Here is a 15447-nt window from a genome sequence, read left to right on the forward strand (position 1 = left end):
CTGGAGATGGTTGATCAACTAATAGCAGTTCCCACTTTACCCCACACACACACCTGTGTACATTCTGCTCTTTTTGTACATATTCATAATACTATTACTGTTTAGTTTCAGTTATAATTTGTGTTTTCATTACAATTTTATTGGACTTTATACATTTGTCCAGGGGTGTCCAAACTTGGCCCTTTGGAGAGTGGTGGACTTCAACTCCCAGAATTCCCCAGCCAGCATGAGCTATAAATTTAAGCAAGTTGCTAGTTGGAGAATTCTGGGAGTTGAAGTCCACCACTCTCCAAAGGGCCAAGTTTGGACACCCCTGCATTTGTGTGTGTGTGTGTGTGTGTGTGTATATATATATGTATATATATGTGTGTGTTCTGAGGTTTTCGTGGGTGTTTGTATGTAGCTCTTTGGTTATTCGGGTTTTCGCCCACGTAAAATTGGAAGTGTCTTGGCGACATTTCAACGAAATCCCATTCGTCATCTTCAGGCTAGGTGTTTACAGCTTCGTGCTACTAGGAGTAATATATATATATATTACGGTTTTAGTTTGATGCTGTAAGCTGCTCAGAATCACCTTGCAGCGAGAGGGGCAGAAACAAATTTAATAAATAATAATAATGACACTACAGATTACCCACAGACAAATTTTCAATATAGGCAGGAGAAATTTAATAAAGAATAAAATATTATTATACTTGCCTGGCAAGAACTAGGCCATTTACAATTACATTTTTGAAAGGAGGCTTTCCGAAGAGAGCTGACGATAACACCAGCAGAGTGTAAAACCTGGGGGGGAAATGATACTAGATGACGTTAAGCCAGTTGTTGTTAAAATAATATCCTTACATTTTTGTAAACTTATGATTTTTTAATTAAACCAAGCCAATTCTTTATAGTACATTTGAAAGCAGGGCGATATTAAGAACTCTCTATTTCCCAAAAGTATATTCTGCTTACAGAAACTTCTGGAAAATATGAACTTGAATTATTCTCTTCGAATTACTGGCTTCCAATATACGTGTCTGAAACATCTGAAGTTATGTGCTGACTATAAATAATATTTATATATTTAAACCATTGTATTTTACCCATCTTGTGTTACCCAGGAAGCTTGTCTGCTCTCTGGAATGATATTCACCCAGAGATCCAGATTGCTTCATCCTGATGCCACTGATGCTATGCAGGAAGCTAGTAAAACCCTAACTATCATATTCTCCTAGCTCTGGAGCCAAAGTGAAGTTCAGCCTGTTGGGTTTCTTTAGCTATGTGTTGTTTTGGGGGCCAGTCACAATTTTTTCTTTTATACTTTTAATTGTAAACTGCCCAGAATTATTGGGAGTCAGACAGCCTATCAGTTGTAAATAAATAATCCTTACCTGCCATAATACCACAACTGATGCAGACTGTCCTACTTTGGCTCAGAAAGAAGATGCTTTTTTAAAAAGAAACACATTAGTGGGAAATGCAAATGATCTGAACAATAGTGCCCGTGTAACCAGCCAACTTGTGATGGATGAAATTAATTCTTGTTGCTTGCCTAATTAAATTTAACCTTTGTAATATCTAGGTAAGGTTTCTCTTTTTATTTTCAATACTTGTCTTCTTATCTCTTCCCCTCCTCTAATCTTCAGTTTTATTTTCTTCTTTTTTCTATCAGTGTATCTAACCCATCGCATGTTTTCCTTTTCTTCTCTTTTCCTGTTTCTGTTGGAAGGAGAAGAGTTTTTCTTATAGTAATTTTAAATGAGTTCACATCTGGCTGATAAAGCCAGATGTGAAACCAATTCATTGTACGTATTTTATTTTACAAGCAACTAATATTGATACATAATACAATTAATTAATTAATTTTGTACTCTCCTTGTCCTTTTGGGTTAGTTAGTGCTTCACAAGGACCTGGGAAAGGTAGATGTTGTGTGATGGTGTTAAATATATTGTTGCAAGATGTTGAGCTATAAAGCTGCTTTTTGCAATTAACTGGTGAGTCTGGCAATGCAGATTGTGTACCACAGCTATTTTGATATTATTATTTATACTTCCTATTGAAAGTATTGTCTTAGATTCAGGATCTCCCTTTTGGATAAAAAGCAGCACTATTTTAAGATAAGAATTCTCAGCACACGGCTACATTTATAAAGCCTTGCATGGAATAAAAAATAAAACTGTTACCATCCTCTGGTTTGGTCAATGCCTTCAGCTATGAAATCAGCAGGAAAAGCATCTTCAAACTCTCTCTTATTCTCAAATGGATAATGGACTTGGGCATAAGGCATACTTCCACTTTCAAACCAGCAGTCAAACACTTCTGAAACACGATGTAAAACACCTTTGCCACAGCATGAAGGGATAGTTATGTGATCAACACTAAAGAGAGAGAAAAAAAATCCAGTAACTGAAACTGAATATTTATTTCAGAAGTAGTAATGTAGACCTCACTAAAGCTTTCTCATAATATTTTTCCCTCGTGTATAGACACCATCAGTTTCGGTGGTTTTATCGTTTCAATTAACACAGATATTGTATTATTCATACCGTTGATGTTTGCTTTTGCAGAAAACTGCTGTGAACCAATTCAGTGAAATCTGTGTTATTTAATTTTAATAAATAAATAAATAAATGACATGGCAATCCCTAAAGTCAGCCCTAACGCAAGACAGCACTTTAAAAAAGCTGAGCAGTGGAGTTTGTGGGACTCCTTAAGAGGAAAAAGCCCCATCTTCTTTAATCAATCAAGGCCAGGGCTTCTTCTAGGAGGAGAACTCCTTGAAGGCCTGCTCTTTCGTCAGAAACAATTCTCTTTTTTCCTGATCTATATTGCGCTAGCTTCAGGACCTTAGTTCCTTTTGACTTTCTGAGCTATGGATTTATCCCCAGCTTTCAATCCTTAGACAAAGTGCCATTTCAGTTTCTAAAATTTCAGACTTCCAGGCTTTATCTCCCATTGTAAAGTTCACCTACTGACTTACTCTCTGTTCCAGTCTGCAGGCAAAAATTCTCTTAATATGACTTTTCCTGTACGGATGCCTTAGTTCCTTTTACAATCTTCAGCCCAAGTCTCATCTCTATTTCACATTGAACTGATCCACAGCTAAACTAATAAAGCCCTTAAAACCAACACACCAATTCATTCTTCCTTGTGAGAACAGGAATGACCGCCAAAAGGTACCATGCTAGCTCATTCATATTAGAAATAAACATTTTTTCACTGAATCATATATTTTTATATTTCAAGAGAACTTCTCCCTTATGCAATCTTACACAGTTCAACTCAGCCCAGAATCAATCTGTATCATCCAATAAAAATTATCTCAGTGGTCCACGATCAAGATATTATTATAATACTAGTTAGGGGTTTTTTTTTGTTGTTTTGTTTTTTTGCCAGAAAAATTGCCAAGGACTAAAATATTCGTTTTTAAGATGAATATTAATATTTCTCTTAATTTACTTATCTGAATTTATTTGAAGGTAGCACCAATGCAAGTGTTGTAGACTGGCAATGAATTGAGTGCATAGGGCAAGGGCTTAGAAGGTACTTTATAGACGATCTAGTCTCGTCCACTGCCCAGGGAGGGAATCTACTACTTCGGCAGCTAATTACTATGAATACCAGCCAATACTGACTCGGCCAAACTGTAGGATCTAAAACAGGAGCAGGCAATCATTTTTGGGAGGAAGGCGATACTGTCCCCTCGGAATGGCTGGTAACAAGAACCACATAAGAGGAAGCACAAGTAAATGCCATCACAGCATTTGCCATTGGAATCTTTAAACTTACTTTTCCTCATCTCTTATTATCAAATTACCATGGGAACAGACAAAAGCTGCTTCTTCCTCCCATAATGCTAATTTGTGGAAAACCTATGGAAAGGGAGACTAAATCTTCACTTTTCTCCATTGATACGGATAATGATTTTTCTTCTATAATACAGTATAGTTTACTTTATTGTCATTGCACATAGTACAACAAAATTAAATGCCGTCTTCAGTGTACATTAAAACTATAAAAATAAAAACACGAACATACTTTTTATTCTATATAATTGAAATTGAAAACCCGATATTGCACTATACCGTATAATTCAATATAATTATTGCCCTGGGATAGAAGCTATATTTCAGCCTATTTGTCCTTGTTTTTATTGACCTGTACCGTCTGCCAGATGGTAATAGTTCAAAAAAAGGGTGCCTGGGATGAGATGGAACTTTAAGAATGTTTTGAACTTTCTTAAGGCAGCGGGAGCTATAAAGCTCTTCCAAGGAGGGGAGTGGGCAACCAATGATCCTCTGGGCAATAACGTTGACTCTTTCCTGTCCTATCTGCAACTGGGCAACTGGCAAACCATACACAGGTGCAGTAAGTTAAAATACTCTCTATGGTGCAGCGGTAGAAGGCCTCCAGCCATTTTTCATTCAGTTGTTTTTTCCTGAGAAGTCTCAGGTAGTATAATCTCTGCTGGGCCCTTTTAACCAGTGCTGCAATATGAGTGCCCCAGGTCAGGTCCTCTTTTATGATAACACCCAGAAACTTAAAACTAGCCACTTGCTCCACTCGGTCTCCATTGATAAGCAAGGGCTGGATATCTGATCTATTCCTTCTATAGTCCACTATAGGCTCCTTGGTCTTATTTGTGTTAAGGACCAAGTTATTGTCTCCACACCACAAAAGCAACCATTCTACCTCATTTCGATAAACAGACTCATCTCCCCCAGAGAAGAGGGGGATTCCCACCATTATAGTGACAGCAGTAATTCCAATATAGGAAAGACTGTAATTAGCAGTGCAATAAAAACTTCTGGAGGAAGAGGGAAAGTTTTTAATCTTGCCCATCTCCCTATGAATTCTTATCCATTTGTACTGAACAAGAGCACGAGAAAGATTATTTTCAAACACTTCAAACACTTTCTCCACCAGTATATCCAAACTGATAAAAGGACACACCCAGGGTAATTCATACATGATGGCCGATATATGCTCTAAAATGAAGTGTGTGGGGTTTTTAAATAATGATTCAAAGTGGACAAATGATAAGCTTGATGAATCTTTACTTGCTTCTAGAATAATCACAAACCTTTCTCTGTGGAGATCAGTGATTTTCACTCCTGACAGTTCTTCCAGTTCTGCTACAGACCCAACGCAAACCACCTGTTAACATTCAATACATTTGCATATTTATTGATTTTTAAAAATAATAATAAACATTTCTCTAAATTTAAAGTAGAGGCCGTGATTGCAAAATAGGAACTGATATTGTGGGTTTAACCAGTACGTTTTAAATGTGAAAACATCATTTTTCAAAATCAAATACCGTAACCTTTTAACAAGGACTATATAGTCTGCAGTGACAAAGGCTGGCTAAGATATTAAATGCAGAAGTACCCTATGGATGCTGTATCTGTTGCAAATGAGCCTTTTCTCAGACAAGACTCAGAAATTAAGTGTCCGAAAAGCTACTTATAGCAGGGTTGCTTATCTTTATAAAACAATTTAGGCTAATACAAATCAGCAAAAACCTCATATCTGAACAGGAGCAAAAAAATACAAAATATATTTATGTAAAACATAATAATATAAATAATATAAAATATAAGCTATCAAGTTATTTAGTTCATAAGAATTATGATACAAATCATAGCAAAGTTCATTCTCGTGTCACCTTTCCTTACCTACCTCTTCAAAATCATCACTGACCCACAATGGAATCGGTGTTCCCCAATAACGGTTTCGTGAAATAGCCCAATCTCGTGCATCTCTCAACCAATTGCCAAAGCGCTTCTCTCTCACGAAGTCAGGAACCCTGATCATGTTTAAAAAGATTCTTAATTATGCACTGATATGTGTATATTTTCTACTGGGTTGGCTGACATTTTCTGCTCATTTAACCATAGTTAACTGTCAGGATAAATCTTCTCTCCTACTCCTAATGAAATCTCATCCCAGCAGCCTCAGCCAGTTAAGACCTTCCTCTCTACCAACCTTGATTCTTAGCACTGGCCCATAAGGACCATTATCCCTCTCCCAGTGCACTATTTGTTGTTCTTTTACATTTCATTTTTTCAATGGGCCGCTCAGTGGTAAGCAGAGTCTTGTTCTATTCAGTGGCCTTATGCAAGATCCATACCTGAGTGCTTATTTTTATCTGTTGAAGCCCCCATTTTTCAATGGTTAATCAAAGAATATTAAATAGTAATATTTAGTGTTCTTGGACAAAAATCAGTCAAAACAGAAATTCATTCCACATTTCACTTTATAAAATAAGGGTTCACATTAAAAAATCAGGTTTTTGACCATAGTCATTTTCATGCCCTATGAGAATGTAATTTTCAAAGATTTTAGAATATGAACTTATTAAATTGCACTCTTAATACTGACCTTAGGAGAAACTTTAAAATCATAAATGGAATACTGAATTAAGATAAAAGAGTAATTGAGCACACTGTTAATGTGAAAAATGAACTTTGCAACCTTGATATTTGATACAATAGCTTTCTGCTTCAAGATATGGATGGGTGGCATCTTCCTTTTTGACTAGAGAAAAATACAATTTTATTGCTTAACAATTTAATTTGCTAAATAGAAATTCAGAAAGGAAACAATATAAGCAAAATTATATATTATTCCGTAACATGCTTTATATTTTTTTCAGAGTTTGAACATCCATATTTTTTAAATCAAGCACCGAGTACAACACAAACGTATTAAAAGCAAAATATATAGCAATTTTATTCCCTGCTCAAAGAGAAAACTTCTGAACAGCTGCAATATAAAGTATAAAATATAGAGAAATTCCACATAAGGCACTGTAGGGAATAGATTGCTATTCTCTGATTGATCAATTGATTATGTGTCATCAAGCTGTTTTCAACTCCTAGCAACCACGTAGACCGTTCTCTAGAAACAATCAAAAGGGAAAGAATGCTGTTTGTAAATATTAATATACAAAAACATGCCTAGGCAACATCTCTACCCCCATGTAACAACAATAAAGATACAAAGTTCCACCAGCATTAAAAAAAAAAAAATTCAAATCCACACCATGACATAATTACTACAGCTAAACCTGAAATGGGAGTCTGAAAGACAGCCCAAGAAAAAATGTGGGATAGATGGGGATAGGGATAGGGAGACACAGAGACAGAGACAGACAGACAGACAGACAGACAGACAGACAGAGACAGAGACGGACAGAAAAAGCCATTTAGACTTCTGCTACCTTCATTAAAATCATTTCCCCCCTTTTATACTTATCTGTATCTTGGCCAAAGTTTTATATGTTTTTCTTATCTTTAGAATACTATCTTTTTATTTCTTGTTATTGCTTTTTAATTAATAACAAAAAAAGAGGGGAAAAAGGAGCAAAACGCAAAGATAACATTGTCAAAGAGTAGAAAACAAAAAACCACAAAAAAGTACTTTAACAAAAAAGTGAAATATGACAATGTAAAAATATGTGTCATTATAACAATAAAGACTAAGAATTCTATATATACCAGTGTTGACGAAACGTTTCGGTACCATGTGCCGAAACGGGAGCGCGTGCACACAGGGGAGTGCCGGAAACCGAAAGAGCAGCTCCCGGCACGCAAGCTGAGCTTCCAACTTCTGGAATGCACATGCGCACCAGTCACCTGATTTTCTGCATTCTAGCGCACATGCACACACAAAGACCAGCTGGCCGGTGCACATGTGTGCGCCGGAAACCAGAAGCTCAGCTTCCTGGCACACAAATGCATGCCAGGGAGCTGCTCTTCCAATTTCCACTGCTCCCACGTGCATGAAGACCAGCTGGTCTGAGTGCATTTGTGCGCCAAAAGAACAATGGGCAATGGCTGGCATGTCCAGAGAGATGGCTCTGCATGCCACTTCCAGCAGATATGCCATAGGTTCGCCATCACGGATATATATATATATATACACTTGTTTAATGTTGGCCTGATTGATTTTAGTATGGGGGTTTTAGTGGGTTTTTATAGGGTTTTTACCAAGATTTTAGTTTTGATAAATTTTAGCTAATATTTTAAGTTACAGCGATTGAATCAGTTTTTAAATTTCATAGTGTATTTTAAATTTGTTGGGATTCTTGTCGTTTTTTTGGCTGTACACCGCCCTGAGTCTTCGGAGAAGGGCGGTATAAAAATATGAATAAATAAATAAATAAAATAAAATGTAAATACTATTCAAGTACATATACATTCCTAATACATTTACTGGACTCCATTTCAATATCTTGCCCCCAGATGCAAAACTGGCCCCCAGTCTCCTGGGCCTTCCAGAAGAGCATGAAGACCTAGCTCTGCCAACTCATGCGAGGATGAAAGATGGACACGCAACCCTGGGGCGGTTGGTGGCCTGAGATTGCTCCCTCTGCCTTTTAACCTGTCTTTTATCCCTGCTTTTATCTGTTTGTCAATTGTATTTTTATTATTTTATTTGTAAACTGCCCAGAGTCTTTTAGATGGATGGTATGCAATTATGTTTATATAGAAAGGACTATCAAAAGCAGCACTTTGTTGGAAATGTAATAAGGATAATGCTTCTTTAAAACGTATGTTTCTACAATGTTGCCTTACACAAGGGCCGGTTTAGCTCACGCTGGTAAAGCCTGTTATTAAGAACACAGTAGCCTGCAATTACTGCAGGTTCGAGCCCGGCCCAAGGTTGACTCAGCCTTCCATCCTTTATAAGGTAGGTAAAATGAGGACCCAGATTGTTGGGGGGGCAATAAGTTGACTTTGTAAAAAATATACAAAATAGAATGAGACTATTGCCTTATACACTGTAAGCCGCCCTGAGTCTTCGGAGAAGGGCGGGGTATAAATGTAAACAAAAAACAAAACAAAAAAATGTAAGCTGCCCTGAGTCTTTGGAGAAGGGCGGGATATAAATGTAAATTTTTTTTTAAAATGTCCTTACCAAGTTTGGGAAGAAAGTTATGGATTATATAAACATAGTTATCCAATAAAAGTTAAAATTCTCAGAGGATTTTTTTTAAAAACTATACACCTAATACATGGAATTTGACAAACAGACAATGTAAATTGATTCTGTGTGCCCTTATTATGAATAAAAGCTTGAAATTGTGACACAGGAAAAATAAATGTATGGCTCCATTTTCAATTTTCAATGGTTTGAAGACCTGATTGTAGTTGCCACTCACGAGCATATTGCTTTTAGATACAGACTTTGTATAGACAAGTGTAATGAAAAATTAGACTCATTTATACAGAATATAAAAGACTAAACAAAGTTTTGTACCTTACCAATTACTGTGGTTAGTGTATACTTTGTTCTTAACAATAACCAGTCAACCGAACAAGAAAACAAAAAGTTTTAAAAAGGAATTTGTATTTACTATACAAATTTTGCAAGTTGTTTAGCCCTACAGGGACATACAGTACATAAGGAATTTATGTCCACTTCTGGTTTTATATCCCACCAGAGATACTTTAGAAAAGCAATTATTATATACTGCCATCTAGTTTTACCAATTTGTTATGGCTTGCTTACAATATGTTCTTTTGGAAGATTATAATCAATTTTGAAGTATTGGACCATAAAACCTGACTAGTTCAATCTGCACTCAGTTGATGGGATCCCTATTAGTCAACTCACCACTTACAACTTGCTTTGGACCAGTGTCCCAAACTGTGAAATGTATTTCCCTCAGGGAGGTGCCAACAAAACATTTTAGCTGTACGTTGTTACAATAAATCCACTTTTCCCAAGGTTTCATTATATTGTTTTCCTGGTTCATTTTGTTCCTTGGAATTTTAGAGGAAGTACATACCAGGGGTGCTATTCAGCAGGTTCTGACAGGTTCTGGAGAACTGGTAGCAGAAATGTTGAGTAGTTCAGAGAACTGGCAAATACCACCTCTGGCTATTCCCAGAGTGGGATGGGAATGGAGATTTTGCAATATACTTCCCCTGGAGGGGGGTGGGAATGGAGATTTTGTAATATCCTTCCCCTGACATGGCCACCAAACCACGGCCACTAAGCCACACCCACAGAACCGGTAGTAAAAAAAAATTGAATTCCACCACTGGAATTCCACCACATTTAGACTGCACTAAAGGGAGTGTGATAGCGTAAAGTTTAGGAATCCCTGCTAAGTTAAATCACCGTACAGAACTCCAACCTTTCTCAGATAATGGCATATCTGGGAAGGTGAGAACATTTTATAACAAGTCTCCAAAACAGGTGCCATTGGACAAGTTTTCCCTTTCACCAAATGATTATAATGGACAGTATGTCCAATGGAAAAGCAGCTATTAATCAGCAGGACAATGGATGAGGACGTGCCTGTCCCTTTTCTTTCTTTTAACCGCTCTGACCCCCCTCAACTTATCCTTGTTTCTCTTTTCTGGGCAGAAAGGAGCAATCCCAAGTAAAGGAGTGAATTGCCACCAGTTTTCATTTTTTGTTTTCTAAGAATAACTATTAGCTCACAGGCCTTTTTGGAAAGAAAAATACTGGAGATGAGATGACACTTTGCTCTGGAGGATGATAGCTTTATTTTAAGAAAAAAAATTAGAAGGAATGTTTTAAAATGAAAGCGGGCAGCCATACTGTTATTGAGATATCTCAGAGCCCATGGGCACCACTCAGGGAATATTCTCAGTCCTTCAAGGTAGACAAGATTAAGAAACAAGATGCTGCATAGACCTAAAATTATTTTTATTAGATGCTATAGTAATGGAATCTTGCATTAACCTTTTCTTTCATCTTTTTGTGAATTAGGGGATTTGAATCTTAGTTGTTTCATAAATCTCTATCTTTGTATGAGCTTAACCCAGATTTGTTGTCTCGCTCCATCAATCTCCACCTTAATACTTTCTAAAGAATTTTAGAATTGTAGGCACAGTTGCTCTTATGGATAAGGGAACAGAACTTCAGAGATGTGTCATTTATAAAATAAACACTATTTATGTAAAGCATTTATATGTCATTTCTCATTTTACGTATTCCAATTTGTTTATTCAGATTGTTTAAACTCGCCATTTTAAAGAAATGACAGTTCCATTTAATTTAAGATTACAGTCTAGTTGCATTTTATTCCTTCTAGTTAGTAGTTAATTGGAATCTTGATTTTTAGTTAGTAAATTCCTAAATATAATATAGGGGGGAAATCAATATAAAAAAACACAAATTTTATGATGCTGCTGTAGCTTATTATTAGAATTTATGGTTATTCATTTTTGAATGATCAGCAAGATCATAGTTCGTCATAGTTTAAGATCAGCTATTCCTAAATCTTAAAATATGTCAGTTCAAAAATACATTAGTATTAAGCTATTATCTCATTAAAAACTAATTAGCTATTCAATTAGGTTATAAAATTTGCCAAATCATACTCAATCTAGTTCATCACAGAAAACACCTATAAGGAATAAAAAGGATTCCTAAGAGACATTAAGTCCTATTAATCAGCAATTATTCTATAGTCAGTGCAAGCATCACAATAAATTCCAAGGATTTATAGAATCCAGAAGCCTTTGGTCCTCCAGAGTTTTTATACCTAGAATACAGCAAATTCCTCAAATGTCTTGACTGAATTAACAGACAATGGCCTTGTACCTTTACATGGTGCCAAAGTGGAACAAACTGTAGATATTTTGAGCATTTACAAAATATTTAATGGCATTTAGTCCAAATATAAATACACACACATTTAAAATGACCATGTAAACATAAAATACATTTAAAAATACCATATTAATGTGTCAAAGTAAGTCTTTTCTGATCAAAGTCGCATGCAAATCATAACCAAATACATATAATTGTACACATACTGCATATAAATAGATGCTTGTCAATTAAGGCCTTAATGGCAAAAATATTATTTGCTATCACAGAATATTTTTATACCTTCAAGCGTGATATAGACGCCAATTAACATACAAGATAGTTTAATACTGTTACTTTTCCCATTAGCATATTAGCACTGCAGTAAGTATAAAGTTTACTTTCTATAGACTCTTTAAAAAATCTTAACTTCATTCATCTGCTTATCATAAGCCAGTAAATAGAATCTGACACAAAGGATTTGTTTACATTTAGCTAAATAAGGTTTCTATCATTATAAGATGCTATCCTCATCCACAAATGAACTTTTAGATTAAAAAAAAATCTTCTTCCTTAATGTCATGAAGCATAAATTGCAATTTGATCCTCTTGCATTAAATTAATTATCTTTCCAGATCCAAAACAAGCTAAAAGATTTGAACAGCAAGGTATCACTGAACGAGTTCTATTCAATAAGACTATTGCCTATATTTATGTCTCATATTTTTGATAAATAGCATATGGCTTTTGCTTTTATTAGATTATGAATTGTCAAAACAAAGATTATGTTTACAAAGCTTGCTAAAAGACATCCTACTGGGCTTTCCCAGGTCAAGAATTCAACTACACAAAATTAAAATAAGGCAAAGTTTAAGTTCACTTGACAAAACACACATATCACATTCCCATGCCACTGACTGGCATGTTAAGAAAAAGGGAGGCGAAGGCAGCAAGCTTCATATAGTTCTACAAGATGCAATATCATGAAAGTATTTTTGGAGGGTTAAAAACACTCCCTATTAACTTAATGCATGAATGCTGATTTGTTGTATGCAGATTGCAGACTCAGAATGTCCCAGCATTCCCTTAGAACGTTTTGTGGGTTTTTTTCCCCATAATATTTCAATTTGGCCTTTGGGGGGGATGGTTCCTTAATTTCCAAAACCTGAATCTTCCAGTACAGAAAGTGGTTTATAGTGTTGTAGATTTTGTCTGGGACCATGATGGCTCGGCAGTTAAAGTCGCTGAACTTGTCAGCTGGGAAGATGATAGCCTGGGTTCAACACCCGAGTGCCATGTAATGGAGTGAGCTCTCATTACTTGCCCCAGCTCCCACCAACCTAGCAGTTTGAAAGCATGCAAAATACAAGTAAATAGGCACCACTTTGGTGGGAAGGTAACAGCCGTCCTATGCACTTTGGCTAATAGTCATGCTGGTCACATGATCAAAGAAAAGTCTTTGGACAAAGCTAGCTCACCCAGGTAAGAAACAAAGATCAGCACCACCCCCCTAAGAGTTGTACATGGCTGATCAGGTGAAACCTTTACCTTAGATATTGTCTAGTCCTGAAACTCATTCTGATTCCTTTCTAATAAGATTGACTTCAGAAATGTCACATGCCTATTTATTTGGGGGGGGATATCTATATGACTATTCATTAAATGTATATGCCATTCATCACACTATAAAGCAACTCTTAACATCCCAGTATTCACAAGAATATCAAGGTGATATTACAAAACTGTGTGGGGCTACGTATTTCTGACCAATTCTTTTGTTCATCTTTATATCCAGTCTTTCTCTAGTCTCCCCACAATCTCTCACAGGAACCATCTTTGAAGAGCAATAGGTTGGCCTTTATGAACTACATGTTACCGATTGATTAATGCCCCTCTTTCTTTGGAATCAGTTTTGTCAATACATGAATATTTTTAAAAATAAATAATGCATGTTGATGGCTATATTGTTAAGTCTATACAGATATAGAGAACATTATTTCTAATCTACAGGGGAAATTTAAAAGTAAAGAAGGACAGAGAACCGATGCCAAAATGCAACACTTAAACCCCTTTAAAATTCTTGCTAAAACTATTAAAAAGCACACTCATAAGAATATTTGGGGGGGGGCAATCAATGAACAAAGGGAAATCTATGAACACAGACCTATCCTCAGGTCTTAAGAATGAAGTAGCATCAGCACCTTTGGAAAATTGTGATTTTGTTAACGATTATTATGACTCAAAGCACATTATACCAATTAAGGCAGAAAAATAAGATGAAAGGAGATAAAACATGAGCTAAAAACCAAAGAATGACATCTGGGTACTTTGTGAGCTTATCACAATGAACCACCGGCAATGCATCTTTAAAAAGGCACCTGATTGCAACCAGATTTAAGATATAACTAGATATTTAAGCAATTCATTGTTAAAGAAAAAAAAGAGTAGATCACAGTACCAATAACATTGGGAATTGTTTTCCAGCAACTTTTCCACCATGTGTTCCACACGAACAAACCAGCTTGGAACTGCTTTGTATATCAATGGTGTATCTGACCTGAAAGAAATTGAATGGACAGAAAAAATGTTTTTTTTTAAACTATCCTGCAAAGTTTGAATGACCATATTTGGTTTCCATCTAAAAGTTAATGGATAGATTCCAAGTGATTTTGAGTGGAATATTATTGTATCTGTTGCACCCAAATCTAACTAAATTGCTTATATAAATGTTTTAGTACATCATCATATACTCTTTTAATGAAATCTATCAAAAGGCTAGATTCATTAGAAATATTCGTGAGTTTTTATATCTTGCAAACAAATGTATTTAGCTACAGCTGACTTAATTTTATTGCCGCACATAAACCAACATATCCCAGTTCTCCACTTTTCTATATCCTGCCCGTGATTATCTTCAGTTCCATTCGCATTGCTACATGTTATTACTAGATGGGCATGAATGACAAAAAACTCTTAAGTTGCCTCTTGTTTCATGAATAATTCTGAACCTTTTAAAATCAGTAATGGAACTTGTATACTGGAGGCAGAAGCAGTAAATATTGCAGGCAAAAGAATGAAGCTTATAGAGAAAAAAAATATGAATGTTAACTTTGGAATGAGTTAGAAGAAGCCACCATCTTTCCAGTCCCTCTTTCACTTCCACATTATTGGAACATTTAACTTTGCATTCTATTTCATCAACAAGCTTGTTCAAACTGGCTCTGGAGTCATTCTGATAATTATTTTGTGTCTGCCTAAGGATAAGAAAAAAGGCCAGTGCTGGGAAGAGGAGATGGTAAGCTAACAAGAAAGGGTCATGTTGACACTTCAGGCAGTCAGACCATTTCCCTCTGTTTAGCAATCCAAAAATTGAGGACAAAGGAGTCCATGACATACCGTGATAGTGGTGACCAGATACACCAATAGTGCACACAGCTCCAAAGCAAATATTTATTCTTTTAGCATATTTATACGGACACCCTTCCTCAAAAGAACTCTGGACAGCAAATGGACAATGGGTGGAAACTAATCAAGGAGAGAAGCAACTTAGAACTAAGGAGAAATTTCCTGACAGTCAGAACAATCAATAAGTGGAACAACTTGCCTGCAGAAGTTGTGAATGCTCCAACACTGGAAATTTTTAAGAAAATGTTGGATAACCATTTGTCTGAAATGGTGTAGGGTTTCCTGCCTGGGCAAGGGGTTGGACTAGAAGACCTCCAAGGTCCCTTCCAACTCTGTTATTATGTTATGAATAGAACAAAATAATAATCTGTCCTTTAAAAAATAATAAACATGCCCTTAATTATTTACACTAGCAGTGTAACAGCTACAGTATATGTGCAATCAAATCAGAGCTCCATCTGCAACCTGGCCCCAATGCC

At 36.0% G+C, this 15447-nt stretch overlaps 1 protein-coding gene across 1 annotated transcript in view; it reads right to left on the reverse strand.

Annotated features, from left to right (window-relative positions):
* Positions 1-15447, reverse strand: part of IARS1 (isoleucyl-tRNA synthetase 1) — an 86332-nt gene that overhangs the window by 45515 nt on the left and 25370 nt on the right. The window contains exons 13-17 of the mRNA XM_058166436.1: positions 14022-14120; positions 5669-5795; positions 5070-5143; positions 2170-2364; positions 700-786 (exon numbers count right to left, since the gene is read on the reverse strand). Coding sequence (XP_058022419.1) covers positions 700-786; positions 2170-2364; positions 5070-5143; positions 5669-5795; positions 14022-14120 — 582 coding nt within the window. The remainder of the gene's footprint in view (positions 1-699; positions 787-2169; positions 2365-5069; positions 5144-5668; positions 5796-14021; positions 14121-15447) is intronic.

This window comes from Ahaetulla prasina, chromosome 2 (genome assembly GCF_028640845.1).
Source record: "Ahaetulla prasina isolate Xishuangbanna chromosome 2, ASM2864084v1, whole genome shotgun sequence".
Lineage (NCBI taxonomy): Eukaryota > Metazoa > Chordata > Lepidosauria > Squamata > Colubridae > Ahaetulla > Ahaetulla prasina.